General features: G+C 41.1%; 1 protein-coding gene across 3 annotated transcripts in view; it reads right to left on the bottom strand.

The window, feature by feature from the left end:
- Nucleotides 1-21812, bottom strand: part of DIS3L2 (DIS3 like 3'-5' exoribonuclease 2) — a 360246-nt gene that overhangs the window by 274426 nt on the left and 64008 nt on the right. For all 3 annotated transcript variants that reach the window (XM_052655148.1, XM_052655156.1, XM_052655165.1), the window contains exons 4-5: nucleotides 20591-20644; nucleotides 15313-15414 (exon numbers count right to left, since the gene is read on the bottom strand). In XM_052655148.1, coding sequence (XP_052511108.1) covers nucleotides 15313-15414; nucleotides 20591-20644 — 156 coding nt within the window. The remainder of the gene's footprint in view (nucleotides 1-15312; nucleotides 15415-20590; nucleotides 20645-21812) is intronic.

The raw sequence follows: 21812 nt of genomic DNA, 5'->3' as shown, positions 1-21812 counted from the left end.
TATTTATAAATGAGGTCTCCGAACCTCAGGGTCAATAAGCAAAGGGCCTAGAATGCAGGGGCTTCCCAGGTGGCACAGTGGTAAAGATCCACCTGCCAATGCAGAAGACGCAGGAGACTCGGGTTCAATCCCTGGGTCAGAAGATTCCCTGGAGGAGGAAATAGCAACCCACTCTAGTATTCCCGGGTGGCTCAGGGGTGAAGAATCTGCCTGCAATGCAGGAGACAAAGGAGACTAGGGCTCGATTCCCCTGGAGGAAGCAATGGCAACCCACTCCAGTATTCTTGCCTAGAAAATCCCACGGACAGAGGAGCTTGGCAGGCTACAATCCATGGGGTCGCAAAGAGTCAGACACAGCTGAGCACATATGCACTAGAATGCAGGTCCCAGTCTAACTCAAAAAGCTCATGTTCTTCCCAAGATGCCATGAATATAAACATAAATAGGACACAATGCTTGCTCCTACCAGATTAGACCCGGGAGGAATTATATGCTTATATTCATTCAAACACATAGTTCCTTTGCCTAAAAGACTCTCTTCTTGCCTGAATTTTCTTTCGGCAAACTCTCCTTTTAAACTAAAATTCAAATGTCATTTGTTCTAAGAAATTTTAACCAATTTCCTTAGGCAAAACTGTCCCCTCCTCTCCTCTAAACTCCAAAAATGAGGGAGAAAGGGCGCAACAGAAAACTCACTGGCATAAAAGCAACTCAAGATATAGACTGAAATCTTTGTTTCAATAAACTAATTAGTAGACTTTTTCTAACTACAGCTACAAGAATAATCTCTCTATCCTTCATTTGCCAGAGCTAACTGAGGAAACAGCAGGGAGTAAGGGGAAGTCCAAAGTCTAATTCTGCTAAAACATGGCAAACATTACTTCAAATTTCTGAAGCCCCAACAAGTTACACTGAATTTGTGACTCTCCTATAATAGTGTCATATATCTCTTCCTCCCTCCTCTATAGTGCCAAAGTAATTTAAAAACAAAAACCGAAGAGTTAATTTTTTAATCATCCACATCAGTGCTTCACAAAATTAAATGTTCACACAAATCACTTGGGAATCTTTTCCCAAGAGGGTCTTGGGGTAGAGCCCGCGAGTCTGTAATGTTCCTGGTACACATCCCTTACTCTGAGTTGCAAAGATCCAGATCACCCCGAAAGGAATACCACACCCAACACTGAGTGTATATTGAAGAGGAGAGACAGAAGGCCCCAAAACAATGCACCCAGGCTGCCAAGAACCAAACTCTTTACTGTCAAAAGACAACCCAACCTTATCTCAAAGTATCTGAGACTACAAGGTTTATGGGCTGACAATTCCATCATAGTGTATTATAAAACTCATTCTACCAGCAGTTCCAGGAAAAGAAATAACCATGCACCAAGAATTGCCACAGTGCCCAGCTCATCTTAACACTCACAGATCAGGGTCTTAGAGCCTACAACCAGCCTTGGCCAAGTGCCAGTGGGGAGGAGCCCACAACACGGGTGACAAGGAGTTATCTCCAGGCACTGCTTTCCTCCTCCCAGCCTCCATTCCAGCTAACAAACAACTTTTAGGATTTAGAGCAGGCTAGGCTCTCCTTTCGGAGAAGGCAATGGCAACCCACTCTTGCCTGGAAAATCCCGTGGACGGAGGAGTCTGGTAGGCTGCAGTCCATGGGGTTGCTAAGAGTCGGCACGACTGAGCAACTTCACTTTCACTTTTCACTTTCATGCATTGGAGAAGGAAATGGCAACCCACTCCAGTACTCTTGCCTGGAGAATCCCAGGGACGGGGGAGCCTGGTGGGCTGCCGTCTATGGGGTCACACAGGGTTGGACACGACTGAAGAGACTTAGCAGCAGCAGCAGGCTCTCCTCTCCATCCAATCTCTCTTCCTTATTCTTCATGGAGTTAAAGCTTACTTTCCATTCAGACCTCATGTCCCCCAGAAAGCATTCCTAGACCCTCTGCAGCCTAACAGAATACCCCTATTGTACAGGCCCACTGCACTCCAGGATTTACTATATACTGCCCTCAGCACTCAATGCTGCTCTACTAGACTGACCTTCTCAACCCAGGTTTCTCAAGAAAATTAAGCCCATATACACTGAGGCATCTGTTACATATAATGAGTTACCTTCTCTACTTTGAATTTAGAATGGCACTATTTAAGTATATCATCTTTGAGAGAACTGAGAAAATTCAAGTCATTTTCCACGGTCTGTGGTTTAGATGCAGAACCAGATCGCACCGATCTCATTCTATATTGCATTTCTAAGGCATAGCGTGATGCCTGACTCACAGTAAGTACGCAGCAAAGAGGTAATAGAGGAGTTGCATTAGTGGACAAGCCCTACCCTGCCCATGCTGACAGTCTATATTTTAAACTATTTATCTCTACCATTCATTCTATATTCCAACCTGCTAGAAATTTTGGCTCCTGACCATGAGCTCACTTCCCATTTGAAGACTTATACTCATCCCTTAACTGATCTTTGTCAAGTGCTTCAAGCACTGACCTTCAGCTGATCTACTACAGGCCTCCTCTAACCGTGCCACTGACAATTTTTCCTGCAACACAAATAGGCCTCATTTGGTACTTTACACGGACTGAGTGGAAAATTGCTTATCTTCTCTCTGATCACTTCAAGCACAGATGCATACTACCTATTGCTCAAGTAAATGGCAAAAAGGCCTGAAGCGTAAGGGTAGAGCCCAGGGACACTGGATGAGAAATTGAATGAAGCTGGAATAAGCAGCAGTAAGGAAACAAAGTTAAGGTTAATTTTGCCACTATAATGTTCACATCTATTGTTCAAGAGAAAACTATAAGGAAAACAAATCAAAACAAAACACAGAATCCAAGCAAGCTAATCTCCAAGAACTCACAGAGATAGAGACTCTTAACATTTTCTTTTTAAAAAAACTTTTTTATTTTTTATTGGGGTACAGCCAATTAACAATATTGTGATAGTTTCAGATGAACAGTGAAGGGACTCAGCCATATACATATATATATATATATATATATATATAGACACACACAAATCCATTCTTCCCTAGAGACTCTAACATTTTCCGATTCAAAATCAAAAGATTCAAGAACTAAAAGCTTGAAATACTGAGATGGAGTCAAAACGGGAAAACTCTTCCCAGCATAGCTGTCATGCTATTTAAGAGGAGCAGCAGGAGTCTGTGAAGGCTCCTACAGTTTCTTGGTCAGTTGGGCAGGAGTAAGGTACTTCATGAAGTCTAATGCACCCCTAGAACGAGGATCAGCAAACCACCGCTGACCGGCCACATCCAGCTGCTTTGAAAATGAAGTTTTTCTGGAACATAGCTGCTTTTGCACTACAATGGCAGAGTTGAGAAGTTGTAGCAGAACCATGTGGCCCACAATGCCTCAAACATTTTACTATCTTGTCTTTTTTAGAAGTTTGCCAATTCCTACCCTAAAAGGTGCCTGTGTCCCCCAAGCTACCATAGGGACATCAACTGTTCACAGGCCATTTGCTTCTAAATCTGATCTGGTTTTCTTCAGAGCATGTCCCTGTCCTACCCTTGGTTCTGTGCTCTGCATTATCAGTTCATTCTCTTACCAGCCAGTCCCAACTTCTTTTAGCATTAAATCTAGTTCATACTCTGTACACTGTTCTCAAATCTGAACTTTTAATCTGTCATGATTTGACTGATTAAATTTTAAGTAGTTTGGTATATTTCAGAAATCTTTCATTAAAAATAGACAACGTGGGCAAGATTTTCTATCTCAAGCTCTGCCTCTAGGAAATCTGACTTAAGATACTACATTTAAGTCAAGTTTTTCTTTCTCATATGAAAACAAAGGTAACCATCATCTCTGTGTCTCTTTCCTTGAACTACTACCTTTTCTCAGCCTTCTTTGTGCTGTCCTTTGCTCTTTGTGATTTGGTTTCTGCCTTTTCTTTTCTTCCCTACTGAAACTGCTCTGATCTGTGCCACAGATGGCTCCATATTAGCAAAATCTAACTTCTCATTAAAATTTCTCACTGGGTCTATCAGCAACAGGGCACTGTGGACTACTTCTCCTCATTCAAATGTCCCTTGTTTAGGCTCCCAGCCTATCATTCTCTCCTGGTTTTCCTCCTTCCTCTCTGGACACCATTTCTCAGTCTCCGACATCTTTCTTCCTCTCCACGGCCATGAAGTGTTGGTGTTCCTCAGACTCCATTCCCAGTGGCCGTATCTCTCCATAAATCAGCCCCAGGAAATTTATTCAAGTGTCATTGAGGTTACCCAAATCTCTACCTCTAGCCAAGGTCTCACCTGTGAACTCCAAATCCTAATATCCAACTGTCTCCTAGCTCTACATACCTATACATCCCCAGGCCTCACAAACTCACCATATCCAAACAAACCCATCATCTGTCCCTGCTCCCCTTCCTAACTTGGCACATGGTACCATCATCCTCTGAATTACCCAAGCCTGAAAAGTAGGAGTCATCCTAGCTTCTTCCTTCTCTCTTGCCTACTACATCCAACTGCCCTGTTCTATCTTACTAAATAGGCTTAAATTCATCTCCTTACAACCCTCATGGCCACTGACTCTTACCATCTCTCACTGAGACTCTTAAATATTAATAGCTTTGTTATCAATCTCCCACCAATTTTACTCCTTTCCTTTAAATCCTCCACCCTACCACCAAAATGATATTCTACTATTCAAATCTGACTACATCACTTCTCCTCAAAATCCTTGAATGGCTCCCCAATACCTACAGGGTAAGAGCAGAACTCTTTTACACAGTATGTAGACATTTCATGATGTGGCTCTCCTGACCTGCCGTTTACCAGCCCAGCCTCATCTCCTGCCACTTTATATCTCTATCTTGCATTTTAAGCTCTAAAATACTAAAATAGTAGGTGTTTCCAAATCTACCACATTCCTCTCCCTAGTTGCCTAAATTCATAAAACAATTATGTCTATGTCCTAAATCATGACTAGTTTCTATAAAAGGTAGAGTAATATATGCCTATTGAAAAATTGTTTAAAAATGAAAATTTTAACAAAATTTAAATGAAAAATGTAAATTTTTAACAGTAGCAGTAGCAAGCAATAATATCAAAATACTACTAATAGTAACAATAAATTCTTTGTGTGTGTGTGTGTATGTGTGTCAGTCACTCAGTCGTGTCCAACTCTTTGCGATCCCATGAACTGTAGTCCACCAGGCTCCTCTGTCCACGGAATTCTCCAGGCAAGAATTCTGGAGTGGGTTGCCATTCCCTTCTCCTGGAGATCTTCCCAACCCAGGGATTGAACCAGGGTCTCCCATACTGTGGGCAGATTCTTTACTGTCCGAGCCACCAGGAAGCCCTTTATGGTTTATAAATATTACCAAATAAATGCCTTAAAATTTCCTTGCCGTTCATTATAAAAATTATATCATTAGCTTAACTCAAAGATTAATAAATTTACTTTGTACTACACATTGTACTTCAAGGCAAGAATTACATAATTAAGGGTGATCTTAAAGCCCATCTAGATCATTTTCAGGTATTTCTGAATTCTTTTTTCATTAGTGGGGATGAATTTATAGTAAGTGATGTAGAAATTTTTGCCTGATTTCCCTAATGACCAGTGGCATACGTTTTTCAGATGGTTAGCCAGGAATGCCACATATAATGAATCTAATTAATCCAGCATGACAGTTATCAGTGCAGTTCACCAGATATATCCTGCCACCCCAAACTGCAAACATTTTGGAGAACTGTACTTTTTGGCCCTCCTGTGGTTGAGCAGGGTCAGGTGACTCATTCTGGCCAATGAGATGCGAACAGAACTGACAAGCTGCTTCAGGACAAAGGCATTTTAAATATGGCCCCTCCGAGGCTCTGTTTCCTTCTGCCACTTTAGAGGACTCCTCCTGATGGCAGTTGTTTCATTCAGCCTGGACTCTGGAGTGATGATCAGGCAAAACACAACCCTAGATGACAGTGACGGGCAAAGAGCATGAGTAAGAAATAAACCACGTCATTGCATAATCTTGCCTACCATCCAATTATCCAGCAATTTCCTCAAAGGAATGTATACTGAAATCCTAACATTTTATGTCAACACTTTGTAGGAGCATTTTATGTCTGCTATAAGTAAATGTTATCACTGGTAAATTCAAGAGCTAGGAATAGTAAACTTGAGTCATTACATGATCTTGGCCAAACTATAACCCTCAGTCCTCGTTTCAAAGAAGAAGAATAATATCTGACATTTCTTGTGTATTTATAATGTGCCAATATTGCTTTAAGTACTTCATCTATGTTAACTCATTCCTTACAATGAATGTGAATTCACCAAACCATCTCTATGGATCTAAGGAGGAGTGAATTAGTTTTCTAGCAAATAATCCTAAAATATTAATTGGGAGTTTCCCAGCACAAATAAGCGACTCTACCCTTCAATGATACATTTCTTATTTTAGACATTTCAATTTGAATTATAGAGATGCGAAGGCATGTTTAAAGCAGGCAAGAACCTGAAGTATTTGATCCGAAAGCTGGCAATAAAGAAGAAGAGAAGAAGATTGTTAAAAATAGGTTTGTGTATATAACAATTTGGGGAAAATCTGATCATGGTAGTAGATATACCTTACCTACCATACTGTTACGGGTGGAGGCTCCGGAGATCTTGCCCTTCAAGATGAAGTACCTTCCAAGTCTTTTTTGGGCCTGCCACACCAGCCAAGAAACCAAACAGTTCTAAGAAATCCTAATTCCACTGGAATTGAGAACAATCCAAAATGATAGTGGTTATATAAGAGATTGGATTAAATATAATCTAGTATGATGGGTGCATATTTAAAGAAGAACTTGGAAGACAAAACTTTAAAACAATCACTTGAAGGAAAAGTTAGTTGTCAAATGAAACAATTTACTGTACTAGACCAATTTCATGTGACCATAAGAAGATTTGGAACAGCCATTGAAAATTAGGGATTAAATGTGCACTTTGATTTTTTTTTTGTTTGTTTAATGTAGAACAAGAGTAGTTATTCCTATCAGCACTTCCTTTATTCTTTCAAGCTCAAGTTCCTTCTGTGCCAATCTTTTCCAAAATACCCATCTATACTTCTATTATTTCCTTGTTGAAGTATGAGCATTCTGAATAAAAATAAGTTTTCTTTCTTATTTCAACTGTACAAAAGACATGTTAGAAAACATCAAATAATTGTCCCTGTTTTTCCATCCTTCTTAATTCATGTATTAACTTTGCTCTGTTGTAAACTAAATGAAATAATCCTGTCCCAAGAGAAATTTAGACTTGGCTAACAAAGTGCGCTTACTCCTTGGAAGAAAAGTCATGAGCAACCTAGATAGCATATTCAAAACCAGAGACATTACTTTGCTGACTAAGGTCTGTCTAGTCAAGGCTATGGTTTTTCCAGTAGTCATGTATGGATGTGAGAGTTGGACTGTGAAGAAGGCTGAGCGCCAAAGAATTGATGCTTTTGAACTGTAGTGTTGGAGAAGACTCTTGAGAGTCCCTTGGACTGCAAGGAGATCCAACCAGTCCATTCGGAAGGAGATCAGCCCTGGGATTTCTTTGGAAGGAATGATGCTAAAGCTGAAGCTCCAGTCCTGTGGCCACCTCATGCGAAGCGTTGACTCATTGGAAAAGACTCTGATGCTGGGAGGGACTGGGGGCAGGAGAAGGGGACGACCGAGGATGAGATGGCTGGATGGCATCACGGACTCAATGGACGTGAGTCTGAGTGAACTTCGGGAGTTGGTGATGGACAGGGAGGCCTGGTGTGATGCGATTCATGGGGTCGCAAAGAGTCGGACACGACTGAGTGACTGAACTGAACTGAACTGAACAAAGCGCTTGGTTGATTTATTCTCACTCTACCTTCTCAGTACAATACAGGTATTCAACAAATACCTAGGTGATAAATGAGTAACATTATAGTTTTCCAGGGGGCATCAATATACCAAATCTATTCCAGTCTATCTTACTATATTTTAAATAGTCAGACAAAAGAATAAAGAGGCTAAGTTCCAATAAGAAGAAATTTCACTTGAAATCCACCCCTGACTCATTAGCCAGTCAACTTCTGTTTCAGTTTCATCTGATTTAATTGTAATATGCTCTTATCAGCCTCCTTTACTCTGATTTTCTCTGGGCCACTCACTATGGCTACATCAACTAATCTACTCACCCTAGTTCCCAATCAAGCAAAGAAGTTAATATTTAAACAACCCTGGCTCCTCCTATATAGAGGACTTAGCTTGAACCCAACTCCCAGATCCAAGATACCACAGTTGAGTTCTGGGCTCCCAAATCTCCTTTGGTACAGTCAAAAAAGACCCAGAATTCTGGTTTTCAAGGCCTTTTGCGTTGGCTCTCGTCCCCAGTATTGCTCTAACCAACTGTCCTAGCTTAGGGGTTATACACTATCCTTGACTCCCAGCCTAGTGGCTGCATCTACGAGTCTTCTTGTAATAAGATGGCCCCGCATCTTTAGAATTAGAGCCCTGTCCCAAAGTCCCAGGAGGACATACTCCCTACATGACAAATGCCTACCTGCCTTCGGAATACCTGTGTCACATGCCCCATGAATTTGAGACTTGGTGCCAACAGCCAGAATGGCATCGGTGTCTGTAACCTCTTTGATTCTATTCTTGTCCAGCGGGTTGTATCTCTTGGTTTGACTTTATAATTGGGTGAGCGCGCTCAGTTTCTTATCTACTATGTAGGGCAGATGTCTGGTAAGATACGTTCCTAACACCTGCCTCCATAATGCCCTGGGCAGCTATCATATCTCTCTAGTTTCAGGATACAAACACTCAACTCACTCAAATTCTAATTAACTGTTTCTAAATTCTTTATTGTATAAGAATAATACTAGGCCTTTGGGCATCTCAAATGATAAAGTCAATTCTTTACCCATGATGGTAACTCAGGATATTGCCTTATGCTAAAGTATGTATTACTGTTTTCTGGATTTATGTTGATTTTTATGACACCGTCATATCTACAGATCAAATAACTCTCTCCTTTGTATCTACAGAATAACAAAAAACAATGGAATCATGAATTGAAGAGATGTGACTCAATTCCAACTTCATCACTCCCTGGTTATACATTACCTAAATTAGTAAGATGTTTAAGCTAAACCTCAGGTTTCCCATTTACAAAACTGAGATAGACAAATGGGCAGACCCAAGAATGGTGTGAGGCACTAAACACATTTCTGGTACACAGTCAATACTAAAACGTTAGCAAGCAGCAGCAGCCACAGAGTTTATATAAACTTATTTGCAATGCACTGTATTAGATTATTAAGAGAAGTAAAATAAGAGGATTAATTTATTAGAGTTTAAAAAGGGCAAGGTTGTTTATGATTATGGAAGATGAACTTGATGGGGAAAGGAAAGGAAATGGAACAGGCAAGGATCAAATAAATGGCAATCAGAAGAGTTTACAGAGCAAAGAGCAAGATTCTGGGAGCTTCAGTAAATGAGGGGTTAAGGACATTAGTCTTCCTGGAGGGGGGAAATCTTGATAACAGTTAGGAATTCCCTCCTCTTCCCAGTGTCTAAGAGCGCTGGTTGAGGGGCTGCAGCACTTAGCCAACTGCATGGCAGGAAGACAGAGCCTTACTTCATGTGTTCCTCCCTGGAAGTGGAAATTTTCACAGCCCTCTGCGACCAAATTAATTCTCAGCCCAAGTCATTCTCATTCCACGGCCCCTCCCCCAGAGAAAAAAGCCAACCCTCTCTCCTTCTCCATTCCCATTTTTCAAACCATAGTCCAAATGAAACCTCCTCTATGAAATCGTCCCCATTTATCTCAAGAGCGTAGTGCTCCCACAACATGTATTTCTCCATCGTACAAACTATACTACAGGTGTTCCCATCCCTTTTCCAACCAGCCTATGAGCATCTTAAGAGCAAAGCATGTGACCTGTTCGAGCATGTACCTCCAGCGTCTAGCACAGGGCAGGATGGGTGGAGGGTGAGAAGCCTTCAGGTACCCTCCACTGTTCCAGGCAGAATCATCAAGATCAATGGTTCTACCCATTTGGGGATATGACCATCCACCTTAAAAACCTGAGGAAAGCTACAGACCCTCAGCCTATAAAAATCGACACACACACTTGCACTTTAAAAAAAAAAGCAAGCATAAGGAAAGCAACAAGCAATAAGCTACGTCAAGAGAGATACAGTCTACCTTTGGTTCCCAAAACTCCAAGTTCTCAAACAAGTCACTAAACTTCCCAGCTGACAAAGTGAAGAAACTATCATTTGCCTCAACCATCCTTCATCAGATTTCTGTAATAAAAAATGCAGATACATACCAAAAGCATAGAGGAATTCTGAAATTAAAATTGTTATATAAGAGCAAATTATTTCTTATTACTGCTCCACAGCTTGATACTTTCACAGCTATCTATTTTGCCAAAAAACATGCTGTGAAATAAATTGACTATTTACTACTACAGCGAAAAGAACTGTTGTTTACATACCCAAGAGGGGTTTGCACACAAGCATAAAGAAGCAAAGATGAATAATCCAATTAATTCGCATTTGCTCACACCATTGACTACAGATTCCTTTGATAACAATATGCTTTTGTACTAACAAACCTGTAATACAATTGGCCAGTATGCTGTGAGATGTTTATATTCTACATGTCAGGGGTTCTTGATGACAGTCTGAATATTCTCTTCTCTCTCGTTTGACCCTGTCACCAACAACTGTCGCAGGTGGGCTACGGCCAACAGAGCTCCCCTCTTCAGGAGGGGAAGTTGTAAAATACTTGCGCTTAGTGTGTGTGTGCTCAGTCGTTCAGCTGTGTCTGACCCTTTTGCAACCCCAAGGACTGGAGCCAGGCTTCTGTCCCTGGAATTTTCCAAGCAAGAATACTGGAGCAGATTGCCGTTTCCTACTCCAGGGGATCTTCCTAACCCAGGAGTCAAACCTGCGTCTCTTGCGTCTCCTACAGTGGTAGGCAGACAGGGCTGACTTTAATATAAAAAGCAGTTGTCAAGCAGCAGCTGTGAAGACCCTTAGGAACTCCAAAGAAATGGAACAAATAAGGAACCCTGAGCCATCCTCTACACTTCAAATCTTCTGAAAGCCCAAGAGGGCCTACACACATACCCAGGCTGACAGAGCCCCTGTCATTGCCCCGACTCTACTTCAAGCAGCAACTCCAAGGGTAGGGGCCCCCTCGCCAGTCTAGACCTTTATCTGTATCCATGCCAATCTCTGCTCAAAAGGATATCATTAATAAAGGATCCAGCGTGCCAGGGGGAGGTCATGGCCCAGCCACAAGGTGTTAAGGTTCACATTTCTTCCCTCAGCTATCTTTCTGCCAATCAAGTCTCAGATCCTAGGTCCAGAGAGTTCAGCCCCAGCTCCCTAACTTCTTCTTTCTTTTTCCCTCTCGAGTCACATAGTATAGCCGTGTTACTCAGTGTGGTTCCAGAACCAGTAGCACCAATGTTGACTGGAGCCTTGCACAATTTGGGGCACCACTTCAGATCTACTGAATTAGAATCTGCACTTTAACAAAATCCCTGGGCTGAATCATTTGCAGCTTAGAGACAACTGGCCTATAGGATTGGCCTCAATTCTAATGAGATAGTCTTCATTCATCTTTCTCAAACAGCTACTCTTAGCTTTGCTCTGAAAACCTCCTTCATGAATACCACTCCTCTCCAGACTCCCCTCTACCCATCTGCCTAGAAAGCATTCCCACACGGGGCAGTGACTGCCGTAATTCTTGATGAGCTGCCTGGCCTAACTTCCAGTAACTCTGAAGGCAGCCTCCAGGGCCAAGAGAGCTCCAAAGTTCCTCTTTCTGTGCTGATTCACAAGTCTTAGGCACTGGTAAGAAAATCATCAGAGGCTTTTCTACAATTAAGCTCTAGTACAATTTCTGGGGTCTCAACCAATACCTAGCACCCAAGATTTAGGGACTCAGCCTAAAGTCCCTAAAGATTTAGGGACTCAAGCCTTTTGACTTGAAAGATGCCATGGTCCACTCTAGTCTCTGCAATATTTCTCATTACAAGACTGCTATTAAAGAGATTAAGAGTGGACAACATAAAGGATAAACAAGGAGCACTAGCATTTGAAGAAGTACATGCTTCCCTGGTGGCTCAGTGGTAAAGAGTCTGCCTGCAAGGCAGGAGATGCAGGTTCGATCCCTGGGTCAGGAAGATTCCCCTGGAGAGGAAATGGCAACCCACTCCAGTATTTTTGCCTGAAGAATCCCATGGACAGAGGAGCCTGGTGGGCTACAATCCGTGGAGTCCCAAAAGAGTCGACGTGTTTAGCAACTAAACAACAGCAACTGCTAACTGAAAAGCAATTTTTATACTGTGGAAAACAAAAGAAGGAACATTACAAATGACAGCTAAAAGGACTTCAAAAGATCCTGACTCTGCCCCTCTTCGGACTTGGCTTCCTATGCTTAATCCTGAGAACAGATTTCACTAAACATCTTCCTCCTCCATGCTTAAGGGCTAAAGGTATATTGACTTCTTCCATGAAGCTTCCTCTTGCCAGCAAGAGGGCTGAAAAAGTCATCAAGCAAGGTAGATCAAAAAATGCCTCCCCAGATTCAAGCAGGTTATATGGACTATGAGCACCTGAGTGTGTGGATAGCATTTCACTTAGACCTCTGCCCCTTGCACCCTCAGAATGCAGCAGCCTTTTCTCTAAACCAGGCAGAGGTGGAATTTAACCATCATGGTTCACACTCTACTTTATCAGGAACAGAGTCCTCTCTCCAGGACCTCTAAAGATCCTCCTGCTGACCTCTAAATGATGGCTTTCCCCAAAACGCAGTATTCAGCTGCCTTCTCTGGCTACACTCTCTAGGTGACCTCATTCACTATATGGCTGATGATTCCCAAACGGACATCTCAAGCTTCAAGCTGGTCTTGAAGCTCCAGACTCATTTATCCAAATATCTTATTTCATTCATTGGTTTCTTCATTTTCAGGATTTTTTACAGGTCATTCAATAAACTACATATATTGAAAGTACACAAATGGATTGGTCTTAACATACACAATTATGAAACTATCCCATCACGAAAATGAACATGCCTAGAGCCCCCAAAAGTCTCTTTGGGGCCCCAAGGTAATCCATCTCTCCTGCTCCCACTTCAGGCAACCAATGATTTGCCTTTTGTCACTATAAATCAGTCTGCATTTTCTAGTCATATAAAGGAATCATATAGCAGGTACTGTCTAGCTTCTTTCACCTATCACAACTATTTTGAGATTCACCCATGTTAAGTATTACATACAGCAATCAATACCATATTATTATTATTTTTTTTACCAGCTAAGTTGTATTCCATTGAATGGATATAACAAAATTGGTTGATGTGCTTATGGACATTTGGGTGGTTTCCAATCTGTCTGGGGCTATCACTAAAAAAGCTGCTATGAACTTTCATATATAAATCTTTATATGAACAAATACCTTTATTCCTCTAAGGTAAACATCCAGGAATGGAACAGCTGGGAGACTTCATCTTTCTTGTTCCTTCTCTGGTTTACCTTTACTATACAGCTGCCTGTTTGCTATAAAGCTGCCTACAGAGCTCTCTAATGACCTCTAGAAATACTTCCTCTGGTTGGACCAGACTGTAATGTACTCTTCCTGTCATCTCAAACCTGGTCAATACTGCTAGATGATGCTTTCAAGAAAAGAGGAAATGACCTAAATCAATCTATATTCCTAGGACCTGGAGCCAACCCTTAGCTGGCGCTTTCAAGGAATCAAGGAAGGAGACTGCACAACTGGCAGCAACTAGGGATGGGAGTTCCCCTGGAGAAGGGCACAGCAACCCACTCCAGTATCCTCGTCTGCAGAACCCCCATGGACAGAGGAGCCTGGCGGGCTACAGTCCAGGGGGTCGCAAAGCGTCGGACACAACTGAGCGACTAAGCACATCACAGCAGAGGGATGAGAGCTGGGGCAGGGTGGAGGGGTAGATCTGGACTAGCATAATTCACCCTCTGCACTTAACTTCAGTCAATCAAGTATCCTTAAATTCATGTAAGTGTGAGTAGTATCTGTCTCTTTCTAGCTGCCATCCCCACCAGACTAAAAACTCTATAAGAGCAACAACTATGTCCATCTTGATCATTACTAATGTCCATGCACCCTACAAATCCCTGACACATAGGTCTTACTCAATTACTATAGCCCTATCAGATAACAAAAAAGAATTTAATTTATGCCTCAACAAAGCTCTGAGAAAAGGTAGTACTTCCCACATTTCTGGAAAAATTAATAATAAAAACTTGAGCTGCTACCATGGGTCAAGAATTATTCTAAGATGTTTACATATATTCACATTTAATCCTATGACAAACCTAGGAAGTAGGTATGAAGTAGGTACTATGATTATTCCCAATCTATAGATGAGGCATTTGAAGCACAGAGAGGTTATATAACTCACCCAAGGTTATACAGGCAAGTGGCAAAGATGAGCTGCAAACCCAAGTAGCCTCGCCTAAAAGCCCACTCTATTAATCACTCTGCTTTAATACCTCTCCCTGAAGAAGACACCAAAATCTCAAGTGGCAATAAATTGAGCCAAATAAAATAAATGATGTGATATAAAGCATACTAGGAAGAAAAATTAATATTTAGATATATGTTACCAGTTTTATACAATTAAAAAGAAACTGCTATGAATTATTCTAGTGCCTGATCCTTATTTAAAACAATAGTCAAAACAAAAGCAAATCTTCCTTTTCAACTGACAGACGTAGACAGAAACTAAAACCCAGAATATTCTCATATTAAAAACATTTTCATCTGCTATCAAATCTCTGTTTTATAAAAATACACAGTCTATTTTTGCCTGCCAAGGGAAGCCCAACCACCAAACTGGACATCACAGAACTAGACATGCACTGCCTGGGTTTACAGGAAAGGCAGCAGGAACGTGTGAAGACTGCCACCATCCCTGTGGCTTTGTCTTTCCAGTTTTCCCAGCATTACATGTTGGATAACACGTTATCAGGTTTGAATATCCCCTGCAAGCTTTTCTTCTACCTGAAAAATTACCAGAAATCAAGGCAAAGCATGTGAGAGGGAAGACAGATCACAGGGGAGGGAACAAGGAGAACTCAAATCATTAGGTGTATGCCCATCCAATGAATCTATGTCCCAAGAGTTCTGTGGCCTGCTTCTGAGGCAACGAGGGCCTAAGGGGTCTGGGACTGCATCAGTTTATGCTGTCTCACTGATGCACTATGGAATGCAAAAGGCCCTGAGAAGTCTCTAGTGTTAAGAGGAAAACTTAACTCACCTTCCACTGCTCCTCTGGAAGCAGCTTCACGACCACCAGATCCCCATTCAAGGCTCTATTACGAGCAACAACGCCATCAATAAAAATGTCTCGATCACCATCCTAGGTTGGAGAAAGGAATGTAAGAGTCAGCTTACCAAGGCTTGGAATCAAAAATAACTCCCTTGGCTTACAAACTGTAGACTCTACAATCTGCCCATTGACTTAACAGGAACACTGGTATTGCCATTTAGCCACAAACAGACCTAGAGGAAATTCAGTCTCTTTAGAACAAATAGAATTGGTGATAAACACATAAGAGCAGGTTAACATGATTCTAAAAAAAAAATCACCAAATAAGAGCAGATCTACTATAGGCAGGTCAAAAACAAAAATATATAAAGCAAAAAACTAGGATTGCATGCTTTCATAACCAAAATGCGAAAGGAGTAAGTTATCCTTTTCTGTTTTGAATAAAATAAAGCAGATGGTACCCCTTCTATACTGAATTTTTTTAAGCAAAAGGAAAGGTAAAAAGCAGACAGTTTGAAAGAAGATAGAAGAAAATCAACATATAATACCCTAAGTAAACCAACCACCGGCAGGGGAAATGACCAGCTCCAGGATTTGGGCTCTCTACAAGGAAGCCGGCATATTCCCTGCCCACCCCCCACCCCCACCCCCCAGGAAGGCAGCAGAGAAAGCAAATCATGGTTTGTTTGTTTTTTAACTGAAGTAGAGTTGTAGTGTTAGCTTCAGGTATCCAGCATAGTGATTAATTTTTTCAGATTATATTCCATTAGAGGTTATTATAAGATATTGGTTATATAATAATTCCCTGTAATGTAGCGTAATGTTAGTCACTCAGTTGTGTCTGACTCTTTGCGACCCCATGGACTGTAGCCTGCCAGGCTCCTCTGTCCATGGAATTCTCTAGGCAAGAATACTGGAGTGGGTTGCCATTTCCTTCTCCAATAATTCCCTGTGCTATATAGTAAATCCTTGTTGCTTACCTATTTTATCTACAGCAATTTGAAGAGCTGAGCTGAATCTCAAACAATCCAGAGCTATGAGTAGATTGCATCACAACTCAGCTCACACTTGATTCATTCAGAAGTTTGCATCTATTACAGAATCTCTTAAAGATACTCACAGGCAGCTCAAAATTTAAAGTTTGAGTCAACCTCTTCTAACTACCTTTTAAAGCCGAAGAGTTCAGTCCTTTATTTGAACGCCATAAGACTTGCTCTACCCATCAGAAAGAATGGGCGGGGAGGAAGTGGTTAATGATCAATCTGTTGGAAATACAAAGGGATCTGGGGGTATTCTAACTAAGTATTTAGGAGGCTGGAGTTGGGAAGCAACCCAAGTATGCCATAATGGTCAGAACATCCTCCATCGATAGAACAGCTTCCTTTGGGCCAAACATAAATTCTACAGATACACAAAGAGTGCCTCTTGGTGATAAGATGCACAAAAAAGCTGTATAGAACTTTTTGCAATATAGTTCTGAGCTGAAACTTTGCTTTTTTTTAATAAAAAACCAGGTTTTGACATCTGGTCTATTTCTTCTCTTTATCTTATCCGCAAAGAAGATAAAAAAGCATCTCAATAACATCAGTTTATCTTAGTCTTTTGCAAAAAAGACGCATGGTTTTATTCTAATTCTGTATCTTACTTTCACTGAGAACAACAGGACACCAGCAGGCACACATAGACATGACTTCTGTATGTATCTTGAGTTTGTCATAAGAAAATGAGTATCGACTTTCCATCAGTAGAAATTATAAGAAACCTAAAACATATTCTCCCAAAACAAAGTACTTTTTTTATACCTGACGGTCAATTCACTGTTCCTGTTGACATATGTAGCAATTTTAACACAGAAAGTGACACTGTGTAAGTTCTCAGCTGTTTTCAGAGTCAACAAGAGTAAATTTCATCAAATCTAGTCTAACTTTGTTTCTCAAAAAGTTTCAGAATTTTAAAGTTATGAGGAACATTAGACAATATTTAGTCTACCCCTTTATTTTACAATTAAGCAAACTTTCTGTTTCTTACTGTCAGAGCAGAAGCCACATCTCCTATCAATTCCTATCTCTATTCTCCCTGGTAAAGCAGGGGGCAGGTAATATTCAGGCCCTGATCTCACAGCCCACCTCCCAGCCTACCTGTGAGCATGTTTCCAGTTCATACAAGTTCACAGTTGACACGGACATGAGCTACACACACTCAGAAATCTAGACCAGTGATGGGATTTACAGAGGCATGTAATTCATTGCCTCTATTATCTCTTCCTTCAACTGCTTTCTATAATGCTTCTAAAACCTGAAACTGACCAGAAAACCCACAAAACTGGAATGCAGGATTGTTCCAGTGTCCAAAACCAGACTATCTACAATCAGTTACAACTGGGCTTTTTTTTTTTTTAAGTATAACTGCTTTACAATGTTGTGTTAGTTTCTGCTGTACAACAAAGTGAATCACCCGTGCTGCTAACTGCTGCTAAGTCGCTTCAGTCGTGTCTGACTCTGTGCGACCCCATAGACGGCAGCCCACCAGGCTCCGCCGTCCCTGGGATTCTCCAGGCAAGAACACTGGAGTGGGTTGCCATTTCCTTCTCCAATCAATGCATGAAAGTGAAAAGTGAAAGTGAAGTCGCTCAGTCGTGTCCAACTCTCAGCGACCCCACGGACTGCAGCCCACCAGGCTCCTCCGTCCATGGGATTTTCCAGTACTGGAGTGGGGTGCCATTGCCTTCTCCAGCCATAGGTATACATATATCCCCTCCCTCGTGGGCCACTCTTTCCCAACCCCCACCCCCCCACCCCAGGTCATCCCAGAGCACCAAGCTAAGCTCCCTATGCTAGGTTCTTAATTACTTAGAGGTGAGTCATTCAGCACTTTTTCCCTCCCTCTGAGAAGGAGGAAAATAATAATAATTTTATTATTCCATCAATAGCCAGATAAGAGAATAAAAGAGGTATAGAAATAAGCCAATCTTAATATCACAACTTTGTAAAAAATTCTAAGTAGGGCATGCCAGGAACACAATTTCAAGTAGAACAACTTGAGCTCTTGAAACATCAATGACTTTTGCTTCTTAACTTTCTTTAACAAACCAGATTAAACAGTGGCAGCACATCACTTGCAAATTTAAATCACATGAATTTAACTTAAGGGACCCTAAGTAGGCCCACACTTCAGAGAACCCCTGCCCTGGCCCTCTTCTGACTGCATCCCTCCTCATCAGGTAAGGAGTTCTCAAGGCCAGATGAATTTTAATCAGACCCAAGCCCACTTCCAGGGCATATATGAGCATCTTCCCCAGGCCTGTCTTCCCAAACACACACCACAGGTGGCTAACAGGTGGGCATCTCTAAGGGGTATGGGGAGAGCTTGGAGATGTGGGATGAGATGCTCACCTAGAGGGCAAGGGCTCTCACTGAATGGGGGGAGGAGGCAGGAAGGCAGCAAAGAGGGGATACGGAGCCAGGACTGGGAATGGAAGAGAGGCAGGCCAGAAGGTGGACCCTCTCCGTGTAGCCACCTTTCAGCATGGAGCTCCAAGTAGTCTGAGAACTCTACGTTTGAAACCAAGTTCAAGAACACGGAGGTATATTTGACAAGGAACATATTTCACTTAACAGTTTGTCTGGTGTATAACTTTTAAGTATTTAATATAAGGTATTCATGCCTCCACTTGTACTTTGGTCCTAGGCCATACATTCATCAGGAACCGGCCTCACGGGGGACTAACTTACAGAAATTCAATACTGTGTACTCAGGAGAGAGAGAAAGCAGGCAGTGAAGTTTTCAAAATACTGTATGTAGTTTCACTTATCATTCAAATCAATGAGAGCAAATGTCAGTATGCAGGGAGATGGGTGATTTGAAACCAGGTACGTCTCAGGGCCAACTCCTTACTGCACAGGTGTGATTCTCATGCTTAAAAAATCCGTATTTTTCACACACTGGGGCCCCTCATACAACTGAGCTCCTCCAACTGGTGTGCCAATAAAGAAACAATCCTTCTTTCAAATATAGAGAAAATGCTGGTTATGCTAGATTTCTGAAAGACGGTTAATCCATCTCCAACACTGCATATTCCTAAGAAGTTTTCATGGGTAATTTTTATCATTCTTGACTGTGAATTTACCTTATGAGCAAACTCTGAAATCTAACACCCATGTAACTCTGCTTCCACTGCATGATGGAACAGCTCCCACAGCTAAGCTACTAACTCAAAGCTGACACTCAATTCTCTCATCTAAGTACCACGGTCAGTACATACATACCATGTTCTGTCACGGGAACAGAAGATGACTATGAGAGCATAAGGTGACATGGGATACTGCTTATCTAACCCAGTGGTAAGACCTAAACTTCAGATATAAACATGAATCCTTAGCTTCTGGACACGGGCAAGGGAAAAAAGGCCTAAACTGAGCTTTGGAATAGGTCTTCGGTTACTGAAAACAACAACAACAATAATACCTATGGAGTACACCACTGAACTTGTATGCTCGTTAAACGTATCGTTTCTCATAATGAAATGCAGTAACCGAAATATATGTATTCCATTTCTTCAAGTAGAAGCCAAAGTTTCCTCCTATAATCTCTTCCACTGTGAAAAATCTACTTCTATGGGCACACTATTTATGGCATCCTGGAAAAGACAGGCCAAGAATTTAAGAATACTGCTCTTCCAGCTTTGCACAATCAAGCCTTATCCAGAGACCTGCTGCTAATTAGATGTCAGAGTGAACTTCCCTTAATCAGAGAGAGTGTGTTCAAATGAGTCATGAACTAAGAAAGCATATAAAGACTCAGCAGTAAAGAGCCTTGTACCAAGTCCTATCACCTGTGGAAAAGTGAAGTGAGAAACTCTAACCAAAAAAAAAAAAGCATTACACATTATTTTTGGACATATCTGAAGATTAGCTCATGCAGTAGATTGAAAGTAGATAGCACATTTGTTTAAGAAAGATTAAACTTAAACCAGTGGAAACACCCATAAATCCTTTAAGAAGTGGTGGCTGTCTGTGAGGGTTCAGCTGAGCCTTGCAGCCAGTAACAAATGCCATCCTTTTCATTTGAAGTGTGATTTTTAAGACTGGCAGAAGGGGCTGTCAACCCAAGGAAAATTTGTTTATTTAAATTTGAAACAAATCCTTGCCCATCTTCAGTTCTGTTTCACTACTCTGTTTTTTTTAGTTAGAATATATGATTTCAGTTTCATAGCACATCTAAAAAATTAAACATGACATTAGGTTTATTATAAAGTTATTGAACTTACCGGGGAAGGAATGAAGGCTTCATGAAACTTCTTTGGATTAATTCTCAAAACACCCTTTAAAATAAAAAAAAAATAAAATCTGTGAAAATTTAACTAGTTATACGCTTAAGATTTTTCCATACATATGTTATTATTCAATAAAAAAGTTAAAATTAATTAAACAGTTCGATCTAGGAAACAAGTTAGATGTATGAGAACTATTCATTAAATGCATAAAATGATTTATATTGATGTCTATACTACAGAGTTCCATCAAACACTGAAAGCTCATACTGGCACCTTGCAGTGAACAGGTAGAGGTGAGAAGCAACAGAGCTTGGTGTGGAATGGGAAAGTGGCAGCTATTGGGGTTTTCTGTGCCCCTATACGCTAGTCTTCAAGTGTAAAGAACAAGGTTACCTGGGGATTAGGCATCACTATACAACGCCCTTTTTTTAATTCTACAGGACCTTCCCACAACGGCTTGTTTCTGTGACAATTTTCAAAATGATACAGGTTGACTTCTAAGTTGAATAGTGAGTCTCAAGATACTCGATGTATATTTTTTACTCTGGGCCCCTCTGCAGAGCTGAATGAGTCAATAATTCAAATTGGTCCAGAACCAGCTCTTAATGTAAATGGGAATCCTGGCTCCAACAGCCAGGCCACCCAGTCTGCCTTCAACTTCATGTTATTCCAGCACCAAATCAGGGTCTGCTTCTGTTTATGCTCAGAGGTGCAGGTGGGGGCTGTCTTCAATAGCAGTTCAGTATTTTAGGCCCTTGCAGGAAGCTGTAACCCTCCCCACTTACAGCTGCACTGGAAGGCCACTAGAACACATGGATGGAGGCAGTTATTTTCCTAAGAGTTAGACTCAAAGGGAGTCTTGAAAAAGTGTTTTAAATAACATTTCTCCCCTAAAATATTGAAAGACTCAAAGATACACAATTAAAAAATAGGTGAGGGCATAAAATAAAGCAGAAAGTAATTCTTTCTTTCACTGGTATTCCATGTTTAAATTACAAATTTCCATGTAACAGTTTATACTACTATTAAATCCCAAATAGACTACTACAAACCCTCATTCAGTCCTTAATTCAATAACTATTTACTGAATTCTGATTACATGCAAGATCCTCAGACAAACAATGTAGAAGAGAGAATGAGAACCAAGCTCAGTCCTTATTTATAGAGTAAAACATGAAGAAAGCTGCAAGTGAGGGGACAGCTTACTTTCAGTTGG

This window comes from Budorcas taxicolor, chromosome 2 (assembly GCF_023091745.1).
Source record: "Budorcas taxicolor isolate Tak-1 chromosome 2, Takin1.1, whole genome shotgun sequence".
Lineage (NCBI taxonomy): Eukaryota > Metazoa > Chordata > Mammalia > Artiodactyla > Bovidae > Budorcas > Budorcas taxicolor.
This window is presented reverse-complemented; position numbering and strand designations above follow the sequence as displayed.